This window comes from Strigops habroptila, chromosome 3, assembly GCF_004027225.2.
Source record: "Strigops habroptila isolate Jane chromosome 3, bStrHab1.2.pri, whole genome shotgun sequence".
In the NCBI taxonomy this organism is placed as follows: domain Eukaryota; kingdom Metazoa; phylum Chordata; class Aves; order Psittaciformes; family Psittacidae; genus Strigops; species Strigops habroptila.
This window is the reverse complement of record NC_044279.2, coordinates 59,243,959-59,262,778: the sequence shown is the minus strand read 5'-3', so window position 1 is coordinate 59,262,778 and position 18,820 is coordinate 59,243,959. Positions and strand designations below refer to the sequence as shown.

General features: G+C 41.8%; 1 protein-coding gene across 1 annotated transcript in view; it reads left to right on the top strand.

The window, feature by feature from the left end:
* IRAG2 (inositol 1,4,5-triphosphate receptor associated 2) overlaps positions 1-18,762 on the top strand; it is a 40,106-nt gene extending 21,344 nt beyond the window's left edge. Inside the window, exons 20-39 of the mRNA XM_030479179.1 lie at positions 706-771; positions 1,774-1,879; positions 3,359-3,506; positions 4,299-4,380; positions 7,897-7,943; positions 8,027-8,091; positions 8,219-8,329; positions 10,893-10,984; positions 11,130-11,190; positions 11,953-12,007; positions 12,094-12,121; positions 12,685-12,825; positions 13,250-13,384; positions 14,219-14,366; positions 15,232-15,275; positions 15,843-15,917; positions 16,020-16,084; positions 16,708-16,809; positions 16,984-17,085; positions 18,186-18,762. Coding sequence (XP_030335039.1) covers positions 706-771; positions 1,774-1,879; positions 3,359-3,506; positions 4,299-4,380; positions 7,897-7,943; positions 8,027-8,091; positions 8,219-8,329; positions 10,893-10,984; positions 11,130-11,190; positions 11,953-12,007; positions 12,094-12,121; positions 12,685-12,825; positions 13,250-13,384; positions 14,219-14,366; positions 15,232-15,275; positions 15,843-15,917; positions 16,020-16,084; positions 16,708-16,809; positions 16,984-17,085; positions 18,186-18,429 — 1,917 coding nt within the window. The 3' untranslated portion in view covers positions 18,430-18,762. The remainder of the gene's footprint in view (positions 1-705; positions 772-1,773; positions 1,880-3,358; positions 3,507-4,298; positions 4,381-7,896; positions 7,944-8,026; positions 8,092-8,218; positions 8,330-10,892; positions 10,985-11,129; positions 11,191-11,952; positions 12,008-12,093; positions 12,122-12,684; positions 12,826-13,249; positions 13,385-14,218; positions 14,367-15,231; positions 15,276-15,842; positions 15,918-16,019; positions 16,085-16,707; positions 16,810-16,983; positions 17,086-18,185) is intronic.
* The last annotated feature ends 58 nt before the right edge of the window (positions 18,763-18,820 follow it).

Sequence of the window (18,820 nt, the reverse complement as noted above, 5' to 3'; positions counted from 1 at the left end):
TGTGGTGGTGGTCTTCACTGTAAACAGTTATTGGTGATCATATCAAATGGGTCTGAGGGAAGTTTTCCCTGATGCATTGGTGTGCTTTGACCCCCTCAATCAGCCCTCTCTTCTGCAGGCAGCCTTAAAACCAAATATTTAAAATCTTGTGATAAAATATTTTTCAGTATCCAGACATTAGAATAGGCAGTGAAACAGTTATTACTTCTGTACCCCTCTGAAAATATGTTGGAAATTACATAACATTGGAGTGCTTTGCTTTCAATAAAAATACTTTCTTCAAGTTTGGAAGGGGGTGGAGGGGGAGATGTTGTGGGAAGACTTTTTTTTTCCCAACCAGCTCTAGTAAGGAACACTATAGCTCAGGTTTGAACAGTCTAGATTTAACATAGAATAACAAGGTATTTATAAAGACAAACAGAGGATCTTAAAGTGTATCCTAGGCTGTAACAGGGGCATAGGAGCAGAAAGAGAACTGTGGACCAGCTGCATGCAAATAGAACTTGTATTTGTGCATAAAGGTCTGCAGAAATAAAGGCTGAAAGTAGCAAGGAGAAATTGCATAATTTTCCTAACGGCTGAAACAGTTCAATTAGAAAGATAAAACTTATTATATTCCTAATCAGTAGTAGTATTCTTTCTATTTTTTTACCTTTTTTTTTCTTCTATGGCTGCCTGCCATAAACTATTTCTCTATCGCAACAGTGTTGTGCAGAGTTAGAATCTGACTACAGTGTGCTGCCCACATCAACTGAGCTGGTAAAAGGGAAGGTAAGTGTGCTTGCTATGACCATTGCTGAGCCTGTTAAAATGTGACACTAGTTTTGTTGGGTTTGGTTCTGTTTGGTTTGTTTGGGTTTTTTTATGACCTGAAGAAAATGACTAACTTTCCTTGTGAGAAACTCTGCCAAGTTAAACATTCAATAAGTATAATTTGAGAGACATTTATTTATATATACATGCACATGTACACACACGTACCAAAGTATACTCAAACCTCATTGCAAAACCAGTTTCCTATTGCTTCTGAATAGTTATGGTGGCAAAATACAAGTGCTTGACAAATTGCATTCTGAGAAGAATCAGAGGCTTAAGATGGGGCTACATCTTCCAATTTCTTTTCTATTTTTCATCACTTAAACAATACTAGGTCAAATGCAGCTGCATAAGTGTTGCTTCAGAAGTTTCCTCGAGCAATCTTCAGGTGACACCACTTCAGGACTAAACAGCAAGGAAGTGGTGTGCATTCAGGGGCAGGGGATGGTGGGGACAGTGCTTTGTCTTGCTGCATCCAAGCTGGAGCTATCCTCCCACTCCTGCTGAAGGATATCTCACCTGTGGAGCAGGTGCCAGATGCTGGATGAATGGTCCCTTTCTCAGTCCATCTGGCTGGCTTGACTGAAAGGGTTTGTGGTTTTTTTCAATTTTTTTTTGTTTTGGTTAGGTTTTTTTTACAGGGTTTGGTTGGTGGTTTTCTTGGTTCTCTTGTCCTGCTCATAGTGCCTGGTCTTTTAGTATTTCATTCTAGACCCAGCTTCAACCAACATGTCTCTTGCAAATGTAAAGTTGAATGATTCTACCTCTTCCTGTACCTGTTCTGCCCAATAAGGATGTTAGCTTTTCTAGACAAAAAAGCAACAGATGATGTATTTGTGTAACTGTTAGTATTACATTATGCAGATGCAGCTGCGTGGCGGGGGAAGGGGAGTTGGTGGCATTAATGTATTCAGCGTGACTGAACAACAGCACCGCTTTCTATTTTTCCATTAACAGCTCCATTGCTCGAAACGACGGTGGAGTGAAAGACCTATCTTGGGCACTGAACTTCCCAGGACACTCTCCTTGGATGTTTCATACTGGCATAGTACGCCACTGCTGGGTGAGACCTTGTGGTGTTGGACATTTTCCTCTCTCTCCTGAAATACAAAGGGTTGATAGAACAGTATCAATGGTGCTAAACATGCTGGTAGAGAGTGGAATATCTGCCATCTATCTGTTTCTGCATGTAATCCAGGGAGCTGAACCATGTTTATAACGCTTGCAATGAAGGGCCTGAAAAGGTGGCTGTCTGTCAGCCTAACAGGAGTCCCTAAAAGCTTGAGGAACCATTGCTATAAATCATACATCCAAGTGTTTTCCTGGAAAGAAGCTTGCCAGTCTGTGTCAAGAGGGCTTGAGTTATGTTCTTCCTGTTCATTTTGACTGGCACACACCAAGATAGCAAAAGATGTCCTGCTACTTTGCTACTGAGCTGAGGTCAGTCGTGGTTTAAAAACTTAAACAGGTACCATAGCTACTGAGAACCAAATAATTGTATTTGCTGATTTCTCCTGCATTCATGAGATGTTCCTTCCAGTATCTGAAGGGGGCCTACAAAGATGCTGGAGAGGGGCTCTTCAGCAGGGGTTGTAGTGATAGGACAAGAGGTAATAGTTTCAACCTCAAACAGGGGAAGTTCAGGTTAGACATATGGAAGAAGTTCTTCACTGAGCATGGTGAGGCACTGGAATAGGTTGCTCAAAGAAGTGGTAAATGCTCCATCCCTGGAAGTGTTCAAGGCCAGGTTGGACAGAGCCTTGTGTGGCATGTCTAGCGTGAGACGTCCGTGCCCATGGCAGGGGAGTTGGAATTAGATGATCTTAAGGTCCTTTGCTACTCAAACTATTCTATGACTCCATGTTTGTACTTCCTTGTGACTCTCAACCCTTATGAGTGTTAAAAGCTGCTGACAGATGTGCAGTGCAGGGCCACAGAACTGCAAGAGTGCCTGTGGGATTTTATAGACAAAGTATTTCTTCCAGCAGTAAGATGGTACAACAGAGTCTCTCCTCACACAAACTACAAAATGCTTAAACATAGTTCTACGCCGTAGTGGGGGAAATAAAAGAAGTTCTTGCTTGGCTGCACATGTTCCTTACAAGAGCACTCTGCAAGGGCTGTTTCAGTGGGCCAACTTGGAGTGTTCTTGCAACTTGCTGTAATATCATGATACAGCCACAAATAAGGCAGGTATTCTCAGCTTGCATCAGTTGAGTATTGATGCAGTAAAAAATATCTATTTCCCAGCCCTCTCTACCACACAAAACAATTCACTACAACAAAGCTGTCCTATGTGGAAGTTTCTGTAAGCTGACTGATGGAAAACCCCTGTCCCCAGGTGCTGCAGACTCTCCACATACAAAATATGTTTGGGCTACATAACTATAACCCTTTCATACCAAGATGGAAGCTGCTTTATTATAAATCTGTACTTGGTTGGTCTGCTTCTTGATTATTTTTGACTTAGTCAAAACCTGACATGTGACTAAGCCCAACTTTGCCAGTGACCACTGTCCTTCACATGTGTCTCTCTTCGCAGATGCTCTGAACTTGGAAACTTCATGCTCAAATAACCCTCCTGAGCACAGCTTGGATTGGTCTTGTAGACAGAACTCTGACAGCTGTGCGTTTGAAAGCTGCCATCCAGGACATGGGTCCACTCCAGATGTGACATCAGTGGGGCACAGGTAAGATGGCAGAATAGTTGCTTTGGGGTGAAGGATGGAAGAGTCCATGGGATCTAGCAGGTTCCAAGGAAAAACTGTATCCCCAGCACATGCTGAGTTCAACAGCAGGCATCTCTTATAGGAAATACTGGACGCTTGGTGGTCAGCTAATGGTGTTGTAGGGTAGCACTTTGCTTCTTTTCACGAAATAGTAAAACCTTTTACTGAAACCAGCCAAAGACAGTGATGGCGTTTCCATTTCATCCTAGAGAACTGAAGCTTGATGTAGGCATTCTTGGGTTTAATTTCAGTATTTAATTCACAACTGACATTCCCATTCAGGAGTCAAAATCCTATTGGCTTTGAGGAGGCACAATTATTTTTTTTCCGGAGTGCAGAGCAGGAATTCTGATGTCTCTGTTTATCAAGCTGCCTTCTTAGATCTTTAAAATAGAGATTGAACTGTTTAGGATTATGAAATCTAGCTAACTACTGTCAGTGAATATTTTAAAAGATAAGGATGATCCTGAGGATGCAGACAGGCAGTCTGCAGCAAAACTCAGCAGCTCTTGAAGCTTTTGCCATGGGTTTTCTGTAGAGTTGTGCAGTGTGGAGGAGGTTGGGAGGACTGGTGGTGGTTCTTGCTGTTTGGGGGAGGAGAGATTGATGTTAGTGATGTATTTGCCTTTCTCTGGGAGACCAGCTGTCTGACTATACAGATAGTGGTGACTTCAGTTGTTATGTGCTTAAGGAAAATGGGCAATATATCTCACTGTTGTTTGGGCAATATGCAAATAACATGTATATTGCTAGGTGGAAAATATGCTCTGCTGGTAACTGTACTGATGCAGACCTTCCTGTTTCCATTACAATGATGGACTCTTCACTTACTGAGGTGAGTGCTGTCTCTAATGCCTGAGATGTGGTTGTGAATGGATTCAAGCATTTAGTGCCTTAGTCAGATCCAGATTGAGCAGCTATAAATCAGCACTGCTCCAAGGTGGATGGAGCTGGCATCAGTCGGCAGGGTGCTGTGACATCCTGTTCTTTGTGGAGTAGTCCCTTCTATTTGGGCACACTTCTAGAATACTGTAGTTATAGACCCAAATGTCATAATGTTCACATGCATCTGGGTCATGCTTTTAGCTGGGGGAGTATTTTAAATGTGGTTTCAAGGCTTGAGACAGTGCTGTTTCTGCAGTAATACTCAGTTCTGCCAGGGAAGTCTGAGTGATTTCACTCTTATCCACCCGCAAGAAGCCACAGGATGCGTTAGCTGTGAATGCTGCCTTTCTCTGCACTTTCTCCCACGGCTACCATGTAACAGCTGAAAAACGGCATCTTTGCTGTATGAAAATTGCCCTTCAGCTGATGTGTTCAGATATGCCTCCAGTGCTGTACTGAATCCTGCATCTACAGCTTGAGCTTTCTCATGGCAACAGCAAGATGAGCTGCAGCTCAGCACACCTAGCTGTGCTTTGTGCTCAGTGCCACAATGCTCACTACTGAAATCTGGACCTCAGCCCTGCCACGCAGCAGAGCTTCTAATTAGCTTTACAAAAACCTGTACTGGTGGTGATGATGGAAGAATGGTCAGTAGTTTCTGTGAACCTGGAAATAACCTTTGCAAGACTGTGAGCAGGTGACGTCAGACCTACCCTCACCGGTGTGTAGTACCTGCAAGTGCAGCAGTGGTCTGGTTGTAGTGGCAAATCAAGGCACAAAGTGCAGTGAGGGTAAAAAGTAAGAGTGGGGTTGCCAGTGGATTCAGCACACTGCTCAGCTGTGATAGAGCAGGTGAGGAACTCCAAGCTTGTGCTGTTACTATTTAAGCTACCCTAAAAGGGATAATTTTAATGGCTTCAGCTTTACCCAGTCCTTCTGGAAAGTCACAGCCTTGAAAAGTTGTTTTGTCATTTCTCTGGAGCTTTCCATAATTCCAGTTAGGCCCAGAAATGTCATTTGCCATTTTTGCCCCTCCCCCCCCCCCCCTTTTTTTTAAAATATATACTTTCTGTATGAGTATTCCAGAGGGGGGAAAATTAATATGTTAAAGCTTGCCCCAGAGAAAAAGCAAATGGGCTGTGTGCAATATCAGTTCTCAAAACTGACCGTGCAGCAAAATTTGAATATCCTTGTCTAATACGAAAAATCTCCCTAGTTTTTTGTTTTGTTTTATTTCACTGTGGTTGCAGATGTGTTTGTGCAGATTGAATCCTTCAGCATGTAAGTAACTCAAATTATTTTGTGCAAAAGTTGTCACTGTAGGAGTTCAGAAGTTGTTTAATAAAAGAGCTTCTGTGAGGGCCAGACGAAGCTTGGGCTTCTTATACTTGTTTTGATTTATAAATGTGAAAGCCACATCACATTCTGAAAACCAGATGATAGGCCTTCCACATGTTAATTCTTGTTTGGGAGGAGTTATACAAGACTGTGGCCAAAATTTGTCTGCTGTGACAGAGGATCCTTGGATCATTACAATTATCAAAGGGATGAAAGGGGAAAAAGTGATCAGGAATGTACTGCAGGATCTTCTTTGACACAGTCCTTTTCTTAGGAAGAAGAACTGTTCTCTAATGCCCTGTGTAACAGATTTTATTAGGAAATCTAGAATGCTGGGGTTTCTTCTTGGTGGTGTGTTTTCTGTGTAAGTGTACCCTGTGCAATCCATGGCAGCTCACAATCCTAATAGTATGGGGTTTTAAAAACTTAATTGAGGATTTTCCTTCACTGCCAACAGAAAGCAGCAACCATGTGATTACTTGGGGGGGGAGAAAGCATGTAGAATAATGTATTGTTTTAGTCAGTTCTAGGTTGGTTGATTTGTTTGAGTGGTGGTGGTAGGGGGTGTTCTTTTTAAAAACCCTTTAGATTTCTTTTGCTTTCATTCTAACATGCTATTCATTTTCACCTTCTTTGCCAATATTCCTGTAGAACTAATGGCCTGAACAAGGCAAATGCAATGCTGTACTTCCTTCAGCTTAATAGAGAATTCAAATATGAATAAAAATAGCCTGGATTTGCATTAGAGGAAGCACGTGGCTGGCTGGGGCAAGGTTCTGCGGGTGCAGTCAAGTTCTCATACGGAAAGGAGAGAGAAGGCACTTTCTAATGCTGGGAGCGGTCTCAGAAGAGACCAGAGGTTCTTGGTCACCTTCTTTTCCTCTTTGCTGGCTTTTCTGGGTCCTCTGAAGATGTTTGAGGAGGGAGAGAAGATACCAGAACATAGATGATCACTTGCTGACATGGTCTTCTATTGTTCCCCCAACTCCAGTAGTGCCTTTGGACACTTGGTATATAGGGAGCCGCCCAAAGCTGGCTATAGCCTCATACCTTCTCTGCCTGGAGATAGGTTTGTGTTTGTTTGTTTTTCCTATTCTGCACTCCTCTTCAGCAGTGGAGATCATCACAAGTAATTATCAACTTAACCCTTTAAAGCTCTGTTTCACCCTATATTTTCACCCATAAAGAGAGACCAGTCTATCAATTGAATAGCAAGCTGGAGTTATCCAGGGTAAAATGAGGAAGAGGGATATTTCCCATTCAGTATCTCCCTTGCCATATTAAAAGCCTTAAGAGGATATTGGTTTTGTCTGTGATGCTATAAGGCTTGGGTGCAGAATTGCGCTGTAGCAGCTAAAGAAACATGAACAAAACTATGGACCAGCATTTAACTGCTTAATTCCTCTCTGCTGTTTGTATACAAAGGAGGAGGCCTGAAGCCTTCTGAAGTGGCTAGGTAGCTGTTATATATAATATTGAAAACCTAGTGTCATTCAAAGCCACTAAAACGTACAGCACAACATATATCATAGAATGGGTTGGGTTGGAAAGGACCTTAAAGACCATCTGGTTCCAACCCCCCTGCCACGGGCAGGGACACCTTCCCCTACATACAAGTTTTCTGTCTTCTGAATCATCTGCTTGGTTGAGCCATTAATAGTAACACTTCTGTTAAGTTTAATATATTGTTTAAACGAACCTGACATCTATAGCAAATGAAGCTCTGTGAACCTCGCTTGTAGCGTTTGGGGTCAAGGCCTAGAAAATGGATATAACTTGACGTGCAACATTAAGATAGAACAGTGGTGCAGTAACACATACATTGGTCACTTGAAAATGTGTGTTAGAAGCAAAACTTGTATTTTGGTTCCTGACTTCATCTCTCTGATTCTCCTGAGATAAGACTTCTGCAGAAGCATAGTTATTGCTCCTAATGATGATAATATGCCAAGCTACATATTTATGTATGGGTGCCTTTAGACTAGCAGAAGAGTCTGCGCTCACCATATAGTTCTTCAGTGCTGAAATAATTCAGGCACAGCTGCGGGAGTTAAAACTTTGACATACAAATCTTCTACTTGCACAGCAAGCCTTTCCCTGATACTAACTCTTTTCTTTTTCCATTAAGATTGACTGTGCAGAGCCACCACTACCAGCCAATTTGATCCCATCCAGGTCAGATTTTGTGTGAGCTTTTAAAAGCCTTTATTAAGATTGTATAATATGGATAAGTATCTAAAATAATTTTGTTTTGGCAGTGATCACTTAACTTCACACCAAGAAGTTCTTACATCCTCTTTGGAAAGCACTGCACCAGTAACAGGTAAGCCCTTCATTTGGGGCACGGATGTGTGAACCTTTTGCACTGGAAATCTTGGAAAATAGCTATGTTCAAACCTGCACATTAACTGAACAGTAAGAGCTCTGTCTTCTCTTGCCTGATGTTGCAGGCCGCCTTGTTATAGATGAAAAATCACCCAAACACTCACGTGAAAAAGATGTGCCAACTTCTGTAGCAATGGAGAAAAACAACAATAAGGATCCGGTTGGTCCTGTATCAGGTACAGTAACTGCTGCAGTGCGCTGGCACTCATGCAGTGCAGAAACGCCTTGCCTCCAGCACACAGAATCATAGAATAATTAGGGTTGGAAAGGACCCTAAGAGCATCTAGTTCCACATCTTTGAAGTGAGGAAGCTGAGTAAGAAAAATAACTTGTGAATTTCTATTCTTGCAAATATTTTCACCTGCAAGTGCCCTCAACCCTCTCTGAAACTCTAAGTAGGAATAAGGCTTTATCTACTTGCAGGAGGCTGGTAGCCCACAGTACAGCAAGAAGTAAACAGGAAATACCTTAGTGAAAACTTGATGCTTTCTCAGCTGGCAAAATATTGTGTGGGTACTAAGCCCCAGGTAATTTTGGGAGGAGAGAACATGTTTTCATGGTTTTAAAAAATTTAAGGGCAGAGCTAGACTAAATAACACTTCCCTTTCTTTCAAAACTGATGCCCAGTGCACCAGAAGCTGGGATGGGTCAACAGGATAGGCCTTTGTGTGTAGTTCTGGCTTTTGCTACAGCCACAAACACCCAGAAAATGTATTTTTACCAGGTCTCACGGTGCTTCTTCCCCCTAAAGACTAATAGCAAATCAAAACTGGAGTAGTGTACACAATGTATTTAAGCTATTTTTAAAAAAGCTGAACTGAAGAAGTAGCACAGGATATATCTGCATGCTTGTTTGTAACCATTTTTTAACCTTTACCTAAATGTGAGACTGTCATTACTTCTTGTTTGGTTTTGTTTCTTTCTTTAGTACTATCTTCCTGAACTCTAATTCAGTCCCCTTCACTTAAACATATTTTCTTTCTACTAATTTGCCTCTACTGTTAATTTTCGTATGTGGTCTAGGTGTCTTTGGCAAGTAGGAAACGGATATGCAAAACAGATCAGAAAGAGTCCAAATAACTTTAAAGTCTGAGAATCCTATTGCCTGTTGTACATCTCTGAAAAGAAAGTGATTCTAGTATTAGAACAGAGACACTGAATCTCCACTTGTGGTTTTTGCTGGGACAACACAATGTCTTCTAAAGGTGCTTGGGAGCCAGGTCAGATATGTAGGGCTCCTGCAAAAATCAGCAGGGTCAAAAGGGAGTGCTAAGCAGAGGTTAGGTGGGTTTCTCTTTTCCTGTACCGTTTCTTTGGCCTGCCTCTGTGTGGGGGTGTGTGTCTGACTACATAAACAGAAAAGAAAAAAAAACTCTAGAAAAACATGTTCTAGAAGGTATAAATAGCTGCGAGAGTTACTGCTACACCAGAAACCAGTGTGACTTGCAGACTTTCTTCAGTGTCTTAAATATTTTTCTTCTGAAATATCTTTAATAGTTGTCTTCCTGAAGATTACTTTTTGCCAGCTAGAATCACAGAACGGTTTGGGTTGGAAAGGACCTTAAGACCATCTAGTTCCAACCCCCTGCCGTGGTCAGGGACACCTTCCACTAGACCTGGTTGCTCAAAGGCCCGTCTAACCTGGCCTTGAACACTGCCAGGGATGGGGCAGCCACAGCTTCTCTGGACAACTGTTCCAGTGTCTCACTGCCCTCACAGGGAAGAATTTCTACTTAATATCTAATTTAAATCTCCTCTCTGTCAGTTTAAAGCCATTCCCCCTTGTCCTACCCCTGCAATGCCCTTGTAAAAAGTCCCTCTCCAGATTTCTTGTTGCCCCTTTAGGTACTGGAAACTGCTGTGAGTTCTCCCACTGTCTTCCCTTCTCCAGGCTGAACAAGTCCAACTCTCTCAGCCTGTCTTCATAGGAGAGGTGGTCCAGCCCTCTGAGCATCATCTTTTAGCATCTTAAAGCTTTTCTATATTGTGGCACTTGAAAGTTTATGTTGCATTTGAACTGGCTTTATCAGTTCCTGAACTTCTCAGTTCATCACCACTCATCTTCCAGGAAAGTTATTTTGTTGGCTCTATCAACACCCTGCTAGTTCCATTTTTAGGTACAAAGGGACAGTCCAAGGGGCAGACTATGTTTGGAGCTGATGGACACCTGAAATACCACAGTTGTAGGCATTTCACGACCTGGTTGCGCTCAAGCTCCTGGTAACAGCAGCTGAAGTAGCATCTGTTTCTTGACGTCACCTGATGTTCCGTAACGTGAAAGAGAATTACAAATACTCATCACTTCTGTTAGTTTGCATGTGGGATTTTTGCTACATGTTCTTCTGCTTACAGAATTCTAAATGAAAACTCATTAGAAATTCTCTCAAATAAATTAAAAAAAAAAATTGAAAATCCCCATGCTGGTGGGAAAAAAAAGAAATTTATTTATCCACAGGAATATTACTGTATCTCATACAACTTCAACTAGAGCAACAACAACCAGCAGCAATACTTGTAGACACGTAACACTTCTTATTGGGATTTTTGCCAAGCCAAATACAAGTATCATCACACTACTTTCCTTATGTCTTTATAGTATTCTTTGCTGCTGCCTCTCCTTAATGTCCTCTCATTTGCTGCAATTTCTTGTAGCCCTATTGGTCCAGGGCTAGTAGACTGGGTGTGGAGGCTTGTTTTGTTTTGATCATTACATTTGGTTTTATGAATGTTTCTCCCCAGGAGCAGATCTGACCAAGAAGAAGGAATTCTGCCCCGCAATGGAAGAACACAAAACTGCATTTCAAAACACTTTAAAGCAAGACCTGGTAAGAGTCCTACTGATGGTGAAACATAGAACTGGATTGGCTAAGTGGTGACGAAGACAAACACTGCAGGAGGGGACAGGTCCCTTCAGCGGTGGTGTGGCCCTTCCCCTGCGGTAACTACTCTCTGATATGCCTTTAGGAGGTGGGGCAGGAGAAGAAAAATAATAAAGAGCCGAGTGGGGAAGCACCAGCTGTGGTTCCTAGTAGGAAAGGTAAGAGGCTTTTGCTGAACACACTCGTATAACTCACTACCGTGCATGCCTTGGGCACCGAGGTCAAGAGCTGTGTAAAGAGGTGCGGAGAACTGCCTGCCCCACACCAGTTATGGGGGGAGGGGGTTGTTTTAAGGAATAGTAACTGCAGTGAGAGACCAAAACAGATTAGCACTGGAGAGAAGGAAAATATTATCATGTGAAACCTGCTTTTCTGACTTCTACTGATACTGATCTAACCAGCTCCATCTTCCTCTGGACAAGAAGGGAAATTCCTTAGGAGCTGCAAAGGAGTTGGGATATGAGAAACAGTTCTGGCATGCCTGCTCTCCCCAAAGATTTGTAAAGCAGCATCCTATATGCTAGCTAGAGCTTGGAGTAATGTGATATAGATAAGCAGGATGATGTTCCTATTTAACTGTGCTTAGGTATCTCCACTCTGCTAGTCACTTCCTGAACTTATGGGCTGAAGACTTAAGCCAAAACCTATAATTAACCATTCCTGTACTAACAGATGTCAGTTGAAGCCAACTAAACAGCCAGCTTTTGGGGCTTTTCACAAGTGACAGTGCTGTGCTGTCTTACTGATGCTCTAACCCTGATATACTCTGAAGTACCCAAGTTGTTTTTATTGGCAAAAGCTTAATGCTGACAATCTTTAACAGTGGCTTCTGTTGAATTGTAAAAGACGTTTTCCACAAGCTGCTCTGGAGAGGCTGTTTTTTCACTTTTGTCTGAGAACTTCTTTGTGTCTCTTCTCAGGGAGTTCACCCACGGCAGGTGGCATTAAAGGAGATAAAACAAAGCAAAATGAATCGTAAGTGGTTTGACTTTCAACAATCATCTGCAGGTATGAATTTAAAGCTGCAGTCTGTTACATGATTGTTTCTTCTTATCCTACAGTGACTCCCCTAATGAGAAAGAAGTGGAGGTAAGTCTTGACTGCTTATATCCTGAAGTATCTCAGGCCAAAGAAAGATTTTGTAGATAAGCTCTGATTAATATCTTGGCCTATATAAAAGAACAATGCTAAGTAGCTTAAATTGGATGTATTTCTATAATTTGGCTTCTGAAATCTGTCTTTCCAAGTGCAATGGAAACTTTGGAAGGGATGGGGTTGAAAAAGGTGGAAATCTTTAAAACTGAACAAAAGATTTGTCACCACTGAAACATTTGCTGGCAAGCTTGAAGGACCATAGCTGTGACCTCCTCCCAGGCAGAATGTGCTGATTGAAGACAGTTTTGTCAAAAGACACAGATGGCACACTGTGTGCTGCCAGGATATCACCTATTCTGGCTGCAGATTATTTCCCCCATCACTACAGATGGGAAGACTGGCTTTGGGGAAAGCGGCCATGTTCACTTCCTCTTCTGTATCTCCCCTATAACTTAGTTCAGGGGTTGTAGTCCCAAATGTCATATTTGTACGCAGATCTCCTTTAAAAACTTCTGCATCACTGGGTTATTCTGAAATCTTTTCCTCTCCTGTAACAGGCTGAATTTCTGAGATTGTCTTTAGGCTTTAAATGTGACTTGTTTACCTTGGACAAGCGAGTGAGGCTTGAAGAAAGATCCCGAGACTTGGCTGAAGAAAACTTGAAAAAGGAGATCACAAATGCTCTAAAGATGTTAGAGGTTAGTATTGGCCAAGGCTGGTAGGGTGGGTGGGATGAACAGTTGTGAAAGTGTCTCTCAATACAGTGCTTTTTAGGGTGAGTGTGTGTGTAATACATTAAGTTCTGAAGTGGCGCAGTTTAAATAGGAAAGACTTAGATGAAGGTAGCTCCTCAAGTGCTGAGTGTATTGTGTGCTCAGGCAGTGGGCAATCTTTCTGTTGTACAAACATCTGGCAAGAATCCTTGTCTTCAGCTGATTCTATGCCAGGTAAGCTGAAGTCTCTGCCCACAGGTCTGTAGTCAGGTTACACTGATTGAGGATGTTGGATGCTGATCTTGTGACTGTGTGGGTCTGAACACAACTTCTTAGGACCATCAGCTGGGGTCACCCTTCTCTCTCTGCTAACAGCTCACGCTGGTTTTCTTACCAATATTCCCTTTAGGCTTTAATTCCTTTGTGTGAAGAAGATAACCAAGCACAGGAGATAATTAAGAAGTTGCAGAAGAGCTTGCACTTCCTTAGCCAGTACGCAGCCCGAGTTGCCAGCAGAGCAGAGATGTTGGGAGCTATTAATCAGGTAACCGCTTCCATGTAAATGTATTTTGTACAAAGCTAAAAGCTTCCAGATGTAAAGAGATAGCAGTATCTGTTTGCTAGGTTTCTGGTTCCAGAATTAGATTTGGGAGTCTTGTGTTTGTAATGCTGACTAAGCAGTACAGCTTAGTCCTCGCTTTCTCTTCACAGATCACTGTTAGTGTTATAAAGAATCCCAGGCACTGAGCGCAGCTACATTGCACTAGCATTGTGCAAAAACACACAACAGAAATGTGGTCCTGATTTAAAACAAAAAGAACACCAAACAAACAAAAATCCAAAAAGAGAATTTGTAGCAGAGGGACCTACACAATAGAGAGCACAAGAATACAATGTGGTAACAATAGTCTTGATGCTCAAATGGCATTTCTGTGCCCTATGGAAAGGGCAGCTAATAAGCTAAGTGTATGGAAATTTACAAAGACCTGCTCAAATGTTTTGTGTAATCTTGTATAATGCCAAAGAACAGCATGAAAATACGACTTGGCAATACCAGCAAATGCGTGGTGGCAGCTGAGACTGTAGATCAGAGAAAGAGATGAGGAGGAGTTGTAGAGGCTCAGAAAATGAAGACTAATTTATTTTAGGATAAGAGTAATCACTGGAGAAATGAGACCTGTGAAACTTGGGCATGTGTTGAGAGACGGGTTGCAGTGACACTTGGAAAGGGTGGACAAAGATGAGAGGATGTTTCATCACAGTGATACAAGATGAGAGTAAATGGTTAACAGGGGAGGAGGGGGAAAGTAATAACATCTAAACATGATGAAGTTCCTCAAAGAGCTGTTTCATTTTTCTACTGTATTTGCTTGATTAGGAGAGCCGTGTCAGCAAGGCTGTGGAAGTAATGATTCAACATGTGGAAAACCTGAAGCGCATGTATGCAAAAGAACATGCAGAACTTGAGGAGCTGAAACAGGTCCTGCTCCAGAACGAGAGATCCTTTAGTTCTCTTGGAGATCGAGGTAACTAAGAAAAGCTGATTAATCTTTCCTCTTTCTGGAACCTGCCAGATAGACCCTTAAAGTTGAAGCATAACCTTTGAGGTGGAGGTGTTATGACTGTCGTACTTCCATTCCTAAAACTAGAGGTGAAAATTAGCAATTTACTAACAATACTAGAATCACCTCTCTGAGATTAAACTTGTATGTAAACTGACATGAATCTCAGGGTGGGGGGAAACATTGCAAGTATGCAGTAATGTTCTGGCTCTTTTTACCACATCGCATGTGGTAGTGATAATCTTACTCTTCGAGAGCAGTAAATTTGGATGCTTGTTCACACTGAAGCATTTCTAGTAGCTATTTGTAGGTTGCTGAGCTTTGACTGTTCTCTACAGATGCTTCCTGCTCTTCTCTAAATATGAATTAGACTCCCGAAGTGCAGGTGCTCTGAATTTCCCCCTTTAAGCAGATGGTACAGTGGTCAGGTTTTAAGATGTTCACTTGCAGCTTTGCCAGAGAAGTATTAAATTCTGCTAAAAAATAGGGCATGCATTTTAAAAACAGAAAGGGCAGTCTTACACACCACTGAAACGCTTGCAAGAGCCTACTGAATCACAGGCTGTTCCCTCCTGACTGTAAAAGATTGTCCTCGATAATACATTTAATGATAGCAACAGAAATTGACGCTTGTAGAGGATGTAAAATATACGAATGTTATGAACTTATCTAATGAAATAGAAAACTTTTTCCTAAAATATCATTTCTGCTTTCTGAGAGTACCCTGATACACTCTCTGCTTACACAGATATGGCAAGGTCAGACCCCTAGTTGCAAACAAAGCTTGCTGCATTCCTGTAAGTCTTTCTGGTGTTTGATCTCTTCACAGATGAATCTACGAATAAAAAGCTACCAAATTCTTTTAACTTTAAGGTAATGGCCCTTACAGCCTAACATGATGTGTCAAGTGTTTTTAAGTGTGTGTGTTTGTGTTTTTCTTTGCTTTGTTGTGTGCTGGTGCTCTGCTATATGCTTGACTTGGTGGGTCTCTGCCTCAAATATGGGCTGGTGTCATCAAACACGAGGAGGTAATTTTCAATATAGCTGTGCTCTCATGCAGTGGTTAAGAAATATTGTTCATGTGTCTCATTGGGGTTGGCACAGAAAGATGGAAAAAATAGATGGAAGCAATTCAAATTAACTGGGAATTCCTATGAGTACCATTAGGGGAATTTAAACACATTCAGTTGTATTTTGCTGTAGCCAGCCTCACTTCAGATATTTAGGGGGAAAAAAGCATTTAATGTGGAAAGATGCATCTTTAAAGAATATGTTTTGGGCTGTGCTTGTGATTTGATTCTTCTACATGTGTCACTTGAAGCTGAGTATCAACATCTATTTTTTCAATACAGTTTGTATAAAAACAGATGGTATGTTATGTGATCAGTGAGTAATCCAGTCATTCCTTGATAGAGTCAGTAATGCCTCTTATTTGTATAGCCATCATCCCTACGAAGAGTTAGCATTGCAGCATTGCCTAGGAGTGCTGGAAGTGCAGGTATTGGGTTGCAGCTGGTAAGTAAGGGTTTCCAGGCGGTGAGGTGCTTGATCTTCTCAAAACTGGCTGGGCTGAAGCATGAAATTGCCAATGCAGTAAGTGTCCAACTTCTTCTCCAGGCCCAACTCCACGAATCCAATGGAGATGAACGGAGTGATAGATTCAACAGGAGATCAAGCAGTTGGTAAAGTTACTTGGGCTTGCCTTTAAATAGGGTTAAATATTCTAACCGTGCCTGTATTAAGCTGCTTATGCAGCATCTTGAGGTATAATAATGTTTAGGCTACATCTATCGCATTAATTTTACATGCTTCAGCAGGTAAATGAGCTTTTGGGACTAAACATCATAGCCCTTTTTTATGTTGGTTTCTTTTTTTTTTCTTTTTTTTTTTTTATTAAGGGTTGAGAGCTTTAAAAAAAACCACCTTAGCTCTCTTGCTTTAGATCTATAATATGAAATCCAGGCAGTTAGCATTGATGGATCTTGGGTTTGGGCTTTTTGGTTATTTTGGATTTGCTTGGTTTTGTGGGTGGGTTTGTTTGTTTTTTGCTTTAAGAATCCTAAGATCAGGCAACTAATTTTGAAATTTGTCCAAGGGCTACTCAAGTAGACTATTACTGAATTTCAAGTGTTCAGTGCCAGGCTGGATGGAGCTTTGAGCAACCTGGTCTAGTGGAAGGTGTCCCTACCCATAGCAGGGGGTTGGAACTAGATGATCTTTAAGGTCCCTTCCACCCCGAACCATTCTGATTCTATGAATTTCTAATCATGGGGAAATTAAAGCAAATTTGTTTAAAATATGACAGGGGGCGACTAGGAGCAAAGCAAAATGAGAAGCGTCCTTCGCTACAGCGGTTCATTAGCACATATTCCTGGGCTGAGTATGAAGACTTACATTCTGAAACAAAGTAAGTCCAACAGCAGCCTCCTCTGAGGTGTGTTGTGCAGGGTTGGCTGGTTTGTTTTTAGTAAACTCTTGACTGTCCATGATCTGATCAGGGGTATAAAGTCAAACTCTTGTGAGCTGTGTCAAACTGAATGCTTGATGGAAAAGCTTTGGGACTCTTGATGCTTGCTTACAGAAATGAGCAGTCGGAATCACCTGCTGAAGCACAAGAACCATCCAGGAAGGAAAGTGTCTCTGAAAACGGAAAACATGCATCAAAATGGAACCTAGAGTCAGCGTACGTTTTCTCACATAATCGTGAGGCAAAGCAGTGTTTGGGTGGTGGACATGGGAAGAAGAAACAAAGCTGTAGCTTTGGTTTGGTTGTTAATGCCTACTTCTTTAACAAACCAACTGAGAATGAGTAATCTCAGATGCCAGAGACCCTCCCCACCAGGGATTCATTACTAATTCTAAATGGTGAGGTAAAGAGAAGCCTCATGCTATGATCCCACCTCTTTTGGTGACTGTGCCAGCTGTTACAGCTAGGCTACTAGGTCATGCTGACATGTACTCTTGAAAAAATGATCAAGGAGTTGAGGCCTGTGCAAAACTTACCAGCAGTTTTGACGCACACCGAGACATGAGTAATTACCAAGACTGACTCTAGCCTATTCCAGTTAATTTCACTGAGTATCTCGAGTCCAGGAAGAGAGTGCTCTCCTAAAGAAGTGTCCCTTGGAAGCCTCTGCCTAGCAGGAAAGCAGGTCTGCTGTCTCTGCAGAGAAACTGTTTAATCCATACAACTATACAATACTAAGCCTCCACTGTGAGCATTTCTGATCAAGGGGGAGACAAGACAGTTCTGCTAGTGTCTAAAACTAAGACGACAGCAAGAACAAATTTTCTTTCTATTGTTTGATAAAGGATGGAGGTACCCAATGGCATGAGAGGTCTAGGATTTGCACAGTCAGGGTAAGACTTCTCCCTAGCCTCAAGGAAGGCACCAAACCCCTAGAAAACAGTAAAACTACGAGGGCAGCACTTTCAGTGCTTGCTACAAGCAAGATTTCTTGATGAGCTGCAAGCCAGCTTTTCTGAATCCTCTTCTGAAAGAGACTGTGGAGCATGGGTGGACTTAGAAGTAGGGTCAGTCTCCTAAATAGCTGATCAAGAACTTGCTTACTTGAAGTCTGCATTTTTAAACCCAGAATACAAGCTACCACTGTACATAGCTCATGATACAGCAACCACGTTGTCACTTTTGATACTTAAGGATCTGTATGTTTGCTTGTAGGGTCTGGTTTGCTTTAGGGTTTTTTGGGAGTGGGGTGGGAAAAGGACTTCCAGGTTTTGAAGAAAAACTGAACCCCCTACATGTCTCGTTCTTCTGTGCAGGTGCAATTTAATGTCATCGTGGGCATCCCATTTCAAGGCTTCCTTTTCCAACGCTAACAAAACTCTCTGGGTTTCCGTTTCCATCCTGGTACTGCTCGCTGCTCTCACAAGCTTCCTCACTGGGCTGTCTCTTCAGAGACCAGCAGATGCAGCACCTGTAGGCACCAGGGACTCCTGGACTTCACTACAGCAACTGTTGTGGCCATACACAGGACTCCAACACAATGGACCACCCCCAGTATAACAAAGGTTCTGACTTCTGTAGTTACAATTCCAAGTTCTGGATGAATGTGAGAAGCTGAGATAGTATATTTAAGGTTAGATGGTTGGGTTTATTTTGTTGGGTTGTGGGTGTTCTGGGGGGAGATATTTTTTTTTTCTTTTTTCTTTTTTAAAAGCATGACTTGAAATTTAAAGACTTTTTTTTCCCTATTCTGACAAGTGTCATCTTTACAAGTACCTAAACTTTACAAGTTCCTTTCAGGTTTACAATAAAAGTTAGTAATTTTGAACATAGCTAACAAGAAATATGACAAAGTGGTCTAGCCACAAGAGAATAAAGAACTTATTTTGCTTTTACAAAATTAAAACGTTTGTATTTTAGTCATTGAAGCTGGTCCAATGATTTGAATAGA